At 45.7% G+C, this 7,500-nt stretch overlaps 1 protein-coding gene across 1 annotated transcript in view; it reads left to right on the top strand.

Annotated features, from left to right (window-relative positions):
- Window positions 1-1,662: 1,662 nt before the first annotated feature.
- LOC307079323 (adenylate cyclase type 6-like) overlaps window positions 1,663-7,500 on the top strand; it is a 28,816-nt gene continuing 22,978 nt past the window's right edge. Inside the window, exons 1-3 of the mRNA XM_079741582.1 lie at window positions 1,663-1,873; window positions 4,297-4,420; window positions 4,538-5,441. Of these exons, the coding sequence (XP_079597708.1) occupies window positions 4,539-5,441 (903 nt within the window). The 5' untranslated portion in view covers window positions 1,663-1,873; window positions 4,297-4,420; window position 4,538. The remainder of the gene's footprint in view (window positions 1,874-4,296; window positions 4,421-4,537; window positions 5,442-7,500) is intronic.

Raw genomic sequence — 7,500 nt, 5'->3', positions numbered from 1 at the left:
CAGCTCCTTACAAGAAGTTCCTCCCCAAATGTCACCAGAAAGGTCTGCTAGCTTCAGCCAAAGGAGTCCTCCATTCCAAACCTGTCTGTGCCTTCACCTCCTAACTTCGAGCATGTGATGATGTAATCAGCAGGGGACCTTTGGAATGGAGTGGGACTTCACACCAAGCTCATGTTGAAGCTCATTCCAACACACACACGCGTAGCCTGCTTTACAAAGGTCATCACTTTGAAACTATCAGCTATCAGCTATCAGTATTGTTATTTCAATGCAGCGCTGCAAGTAAAACAAAAGCATTGTTTAAGAATGAATGCTTGGAATGTGTTACTGTGCAAATATATACTATCGATATGCCATTTGAGTTTATCACCGCTCTGATACATTTTAGTTAATGGCAATGTGTGCACTTCATATAGTTATATATATGATTAAATGTAAGCTTCATATGTAATATAATGTCATATGTAATATAATCATATGTAATGTATATTATTTGGATATGATATGATATAAATACGATAGGTTTCTCTTCAGCTTATTGGCCGTATTATGGCAAACTTGAAATGTATCTTCATTATTATTATTTTTAGCGTGACCAATTTAATTTCGACCTCAATAAAATGATGCAGAATATCACCACTAGATGGAGATATAACCCTATTGGTTACTGACGTTTAAAAACATCTGAAACGGTTTAAGTTTTTGACAATTTACTTTAAGTTAAACACAATATGAAATGGATTTCAGAGATTAAATGACGTATTCCAAGTGTACAGGATATCAACTTTAGACAACCCCCTATATTTATAAGTCTTCGGGACAAACTTAAATGGAATGGGATTTGATCCTTCAGGATTTGATAGGCTACGTGCTAAAGTGACAACAACACACTGGCCAGCTGTGTGCTTCTGCCCGCTGCAGGCTTTAATATGCAAGAGCGGAAACATATAATGATCTATGGCTTGTTCATCAGAATCCATCATGGGATTTTTTGTCGGTGATACTCAGAGGACTCTTGAGAGTTGGAGTAGGCCTACTGTTGGATTCTAAATAAAGTTTTTCGAACATAACAATGTCTCCCCATGATGACAAATCCTTTCATTATTAATTAATACAAATAACGACCACAACAACATTACTAATGACAAAATAACTCACATACCAATGCTTATAAAATGCCTCACCAAAACAATGTCAGCTGTCATCGTTTATTAAATACGTGTAGAAGAACATCATGGTGTCGTTTTAATTTCTTTCATTTACAGGGACATGGCACGATAACGAGGGCCACAGCATGATAACAAATGAGCGTAAAGACAACAGTTTCAAAGATCATTTCCTGCAGTGACAGATTGTCCTGCATGTGCCCTACAGCCCTGAGAAAAATAAATGCCCTCAAATAAAACCGAGAAAACACACAAAAGACAAATGCATGCCCTTAAGCAAGCGAGCACACAACAGGCACACACGTAGTCACCGCGCGCACATTGCACTCTCATTTAAAAGCGACCTCTAGGGGATGAGTTCACGAGAGAAACGCAGTTCTCCGTGCGTGTGTGTGTGTGTGTGTGTGTGTGTGTGTGTGTGTGTGTGTGTGTGTGTACGCGCGTGTGTGCGTGTGTGTGAACGAATGGGAAGGAGTCGAGGTCGAAGCAGCAGGAATGCAGTGCTGCTCTGAAAGAGCTGGGCGCGAGTGAAGGTTGTTCGGCCCAACGTGCTGTGTTCCCCTTTCATAGGAGCGTTGTATACCCGCAGACATCCGTCATAATAACACACAGATACGGCTACAGTCCTCCAGCCTTGCGGTGTACCGAAAATATTGTCGTTTTTGGGCTCCGGCGCACTGATACTCCTTTTAAGAGCTGGTTCTATGGTGAGTATACACGCTTTCTAAGATATATCTACACCCCGGGCGTTTTGGACACATTTTGGCTACAGTCTGAATTTGAATTTCAGCATGTCGTCTGAACTGGTGGTCAGGCTCTGTCGCCGAGTCAATGTCAACAGCTGACCGGTGCTACAGCGGTACGCTGAACGGTGGCGGCGCGGAGCGCTGTGTTTCTAAGTGTTCTGCAGGACCCCGGGCTGTACAGCCTGCCTGTTCTGGAGACGCAAACGATTCATTTGCTTTTTCGTACACGGGAATACATGTGTTGCCATTAGTAGAATTGCTCTCCGGCTGTGTTTTGCAGTTCTCCCCATTGACATTGCGGCCCACGTTGTCGGCTTTCTTTCTCGCTGTGAAACACGTTTTGTTGACCGTACTACCCGATGATCACGTTTACGTTTCTATTGTTAAATGCTAATATGTGCAGACGATTTCGACACTGTATGCTCTTGATTACGCGATGTGCAGTCGCGTAATCAAAAGCATTAAAGTGCTTCAATGGCCGAGATGTAAGGCTAAGTTGGCTCGTGTAACGGAATGTTTTGCGGGTAACTTAGTAAAGCCCTTTGGAGTGGCAAATGGTTCAACGTGTTAAATAGCCAGAAAATAGGCCATCAAACTCGCACCCACGACACAAACATTTTAATGAAAATGTCAGAGGAGTGTAACTGTAGAAAAGCAATGTTCTCTTTTGCAATACGATACAATCGTGGACCATTGCTTGCTGTTTACAACGACTAGTGTATCGTAGTGTCCTGTTATGTAATTGGTGATCCCAAAGGGTCTGCATGCACAGTTGCATTTCTATAATTATATCTTTGCCATACCATGAAGGATGATAATGAACTGCTATATTAAGAATGTTGTTATACGCTAGTTATTAGTAATATAGGGCATCGGCAGAGTCTGCGCCAATATGTCATGCATTTAATACATCAGCCGATTACATTCGGTCGTTCAGGCATACGCATCATGGTATTTTTTTTGTCGTTATCCCATGATAGAAACATGCACAGGCTACACCGATTTTATTACATAAGATCCGCATGCGGCTATCCGACCTGTCGTAAATGCAATAGCGATAGACGATATGCTTTTCTCGCAGACATTGCACTATGGCATATCATTATTTACAATCCATAGTGTCGTGGCCAGATACATTAACAACATCATCTCTTTGGATTGGTGTGGAACGGTTAGTTGATTTGCTGTTACGTTAATTTGACATGGCCTAATTAGGGATACAGTGTCATTTATTTCCAATTATCTGTAGGGATGCAACGCTTATAAACCCCTCAAAACCCATGTACTATCCTTCTCTATATATATCATAGTCAGTATAAATAGCTGTCATGTAGGGACTATTCATAAGCTATACACAAACCTCATTGTATTAAGCATCATCTTCAATTGTTCCTTTTTTTGCTTGTAAAGCTGGTCATAAACCTTTCTATTATTATTCTAATAATAACAATAATACGTAGAAGAATTGTTTTTATTATCATCGTCATTATTATTAATAGTAATCCTATCCGCGTGACCTGGGATGCAGCTGCTTCTGAAGGTGTCCCAGCATGTGCGTGTTGCATGTGTCCTCTCCTGGCTGTTGCCCTGAGCCCATGCGCCTAGCAGAGATTTGTTTATTAAGTTTAGAGGTTAGCAGTGTCCTTGACATGTGCAGCCAGAAACCAGTCACTGGGTCATCAAAGCTAATGGGGGAAGCATGGATAATTTCATCTGGACTGGAGAGCTCTTGATCTCTGATGGTGCCCACTCGGTGCGTCTTTGTTGTCAAATTGAGCGCACCAAACCTAGCCCCCTCAAGGCCGTTAGCGAGCGAGCGCAGTCCACCAAGAACAAGCCCGTTTGCTTCCTTCACCAGCCCATAATTTGAGTGTTTAGAGAGTCGGGTTGATTTGGACTTGGTTCAACTTTGCAATGGTTGATGACAAAATCGAATATTGGCACCCGCCCCTTGTGGCAATACATGTAGGACATTGTTCTTTTCCACTTCACTATTTTGTAAACAAAACAACCACTTGTTTCCATGGGAATGTTTTGAGTCTGTTCACGAGAGCTGGAGAAACCAGGGGGTTCAAGAATTACAAAATAAACATGCCTTCAATTTGCTGTGAATTGTTTCTAATTACTTCCAATTGAAACAATGTGTCAGATGTGCGCACACACGCACACACACACTCGTTGCGCAACAGACATGGATTGGTTTCAGTACTTTTACTATATCTCTTGTTCTTCAGAGAGAATAACGGTTTCTTAGGTGGCCTTGCCTCCAGTATAATAAATATCATGGAGTGTATTGTTCTGTCCCCAAGAAGACTGCTAGCCAATGGCAGCGGAGTGTTGTTCATAGAGAAATAACATTGTGCCTGCCTGTTGTTTTACAAAAGGGGACCGTGCAAGACTCACCCCTTCAGTGGCCTTAGCTTGCCTGAACCAATGGTGTGTGCTTACTTGGATAAATGATTGGCCTGTCCATAAGGGGATCTGCGACACGTATACAAGGCCACACAGGTGAGTGGCCACATGTACATCCATATTACAACCTGCACTTGGAACACCCCTCTGCTTTAACAAGGGTTCATCTCGTCAGCTTGTTAGGTCTTCATCCACATGCTCTGCCCCCGCTAGGATGTCGTGGGCCAGGGGTGTCTTCTCCCCCCAAGGGGACGACCGCAAGACGGCCTGGGGGGAGCGCAACGGAAAGAAGAGGAAGGACGGCTCGTCGCTGTGCAACCCCCGCTACATGAGCTGCCTGCGGGACCCCGGGGAGCCCGACTCGCCGCCCCGAGCCACCCCCCAACACTACCACTGCGGGCCGGGCGCCGGCAGCAGCAACTTTGGCGTGCGATGCGTCTGGCAGGAGGACCACTACGGGAAGCGGCCCGGCGGTGCCGGGGGCGGCGACCTGGGCCTCAGGGCCGTGGACCTGGGCTTCGAGGACGGGGACCTGAGGGCCCGCAAGGAGGAGGAGCCGGGTGAGCCGGGGCCCGACGGCTGCAAGGCGCTGAGCGCGGCCGAGTGCTGCCGCCGCTTCCTGTGGGTCTTCGAGTCCAAGAAGTTCCGGTCGACCAAGCTGGAGCGGCTGTACCAGCGCTACTGCTTCCGGCTCAACCAGAGCTCCCTGACCATGCTGATGGGCGTGCTGGTGCTGGTGTGCGGCATCATGCTGGCCTTCCACTGCGTCCACGACACGGCCGACCCGGTCTATGCCTCGGTGCTGTCCGTGGCCATGGTCCTCTTCCTGGCCATGATGGTGGTGTGCAACCGCAACGGCTTCCACCAAGACTTCATGTGGATTGTGAGCTACCTGGTGATCGGCGTGCTGATGGTGGTGCAGGTGTTTGGGGTGCTGGCGGTGGCGCCCCGTAGTGCGTCGGAGGGCATCTGGTGGACGGTGTTCTTCATCTATATCATCTACACCCTGCTGCCCGTCAGGATGCGGGCAGCGGTGCTGAGCGGTGTGGTGCTGTCCACCATACACGGGATCACCTCCTGGCGGCGCAACCTCGAGGACAAGTTCCTCTTCCAACAGGTAGGCGCCGGTGCAGTGGGCGGGAGATGCACTGTTTGTTAGAAAGCCGCTCGAATCAAACGGAAACAAACTTGTTTTTAAGGAATCTTTGGTGTTTTGTGTATGGTTGCAGGGGCTAACATTTGTTTTAATATCTAGCTCTTAATATTTCCTTCAGTGTTTGTAATCCATCCTTGGTGGTGACATGTTATTGGATGTTGCCTGTGCCTGTTAAATAGAGCGTAACCGTGCAAGTTAAAGAGATCACACGTTTTGCTGGGAAAACGACCTCTCCTAACTCACTTTACAGGGCCCCCTATTATAAACGCCACAGCTGTCTCCACCACTATTCTTCATAATGTGACATACCCTACTTTGTCGTGTATCAATATAGGACAAACATTGTAAAGACGCCTTCTGCATGTCCCCGGTTCCATACTACAAGTAGATTCTAGGTACTGTAAGTCCTGGCAGGTTTTCAAATTAGATTGTTAATGAGCACATGTTTATTGTTCTGCAGGGCAGCCAGCAGCAACTCTGTTGGGGTTTGTGGGAGGTCATCTTGGTTGAATGAGCCCGTTTGGCTCTATTGTGGAATATCATGATAATGTAGCACAGTGCCATTCAGACCTAGATTCCCTAAAACAAGAAGGCTATTGTGTTTATTTGCAAGAAGGGTGGAGCTGTGTACTGGGCTAGTGAAATGGTTTGAAGCAAAAAAGAACAAGATGATCACCACATTTGAACTGGAAGCACAATGCAATGCAATGCTACATCCTTTATTGCATGTAATTGTTTTTAATTAAAATTAATCTCAGCAGTATTGCAACCACTTTGTTCAAATACATTTTACGATAGTGTAAAAAAAGAGGCATTCACACACATTTGACATCGCACCCTAATTTACATTTTATTCTTGTTCCCAGGGAACTAAAACAACCGTCATGATAAAATGTTTTAACGGTTTAAAAGCCAAGTGCAACAGTCCGTGTTCTTTCAGAACTGACATGTTATTGGCGTATTATTACCATTAAGCAACCGGATGGTTGCGGCGCGACTCGGAAAGAGCCAATATTGACATAGCACTAGTGTTCTGAAAAGCTTCAGCGTCTAGTGCCAGTGGCCCTCGACAGCTGACTGTAGGCACATGGGCCCAGTGCCCAGTCCACATTCTACAGACTCCAGTCCCGGCTGACGGGTGGATGGCAAGTGGAAATACTGTCCCAGTATTTCAGTCCATTTCCAGGGCCTTCATCCCCTCCCCTAGAGCAATGGACTCTTGGTGATACTAACAATACAATAGAGTCCATCACTCAATGACAATCGATAGTAGGAACTAGGTCTGGAACCTCAGCAGGCTAGGAGCCTAGCTTTCGGTGCTTTGGCACACTATCTGCAAGTCTATCGCCAACTCACTCTATCTCTAACTCTCTCTATCTCCAACTCTCTCTATCTCTAACTCTCTCTATCTCCAACTCTCTCTATCTCCAACTCTCTATCTCCAACTCTATCTCCAACTCTCTATCTCCAACTCTCTCTATCTCTAACTCACTCTATCTCTAACTCACTCCATTTCCAACTCAGTGCTAGCTCCGCTGTTACTGTAGTTTTAAGTAAAGACATTGTTTGGATCTGGGATGTTAAAACGTGTTTTATGGTTCCTATAAATGTCCCATAGATTTCAGAGAGCTTGAGCATGTTCCAAAACCAGAGGATAGTTTTTCCGTTGAGTCATCTGCTTTTTTTTTTTCTTTTTTTTTTTTCATGCCCAGGCTTACATGACTTGACTGTCATTATACAAGAGGCATCTGTCCGGCTCCTCACTGCTGCTCATGCTTCTGTGATTACTGTGAGACCCTATTCAAGGCTGTCGCGCCTGTCTTTGTCACAGAGAGCCACATGAGCACGTACACAATCATGCACACACACACACTCACACACGCATGCAGACACACACACTCACACGCGCGTGCGCGCACACAGACACACACACCAATACATGCACACTCTGTGGCTCCTGGTGTCACATGGACGAGACAGAAATCTGGGAAAAATGGGACCTCTTCTCTAGGCCCAGTCT

Source organism: Pollachius pollachius (assembly GCF_949987615.1).
Source record: "Pollachius pollachius genome assembly, chromosome: 8".
Classification (NCBI taxonomy): Eukaryota; Metazoa; Chordata; class Actinopteri; order Gadiformes; family Gadidae; genus Pollachius; species Pollachius pollachius.
The sequence above is the reverse complement of the archived record's forward strand: the minus strand, read 5'-3'. Positions and strand labels throughout refer to the sequence as shown.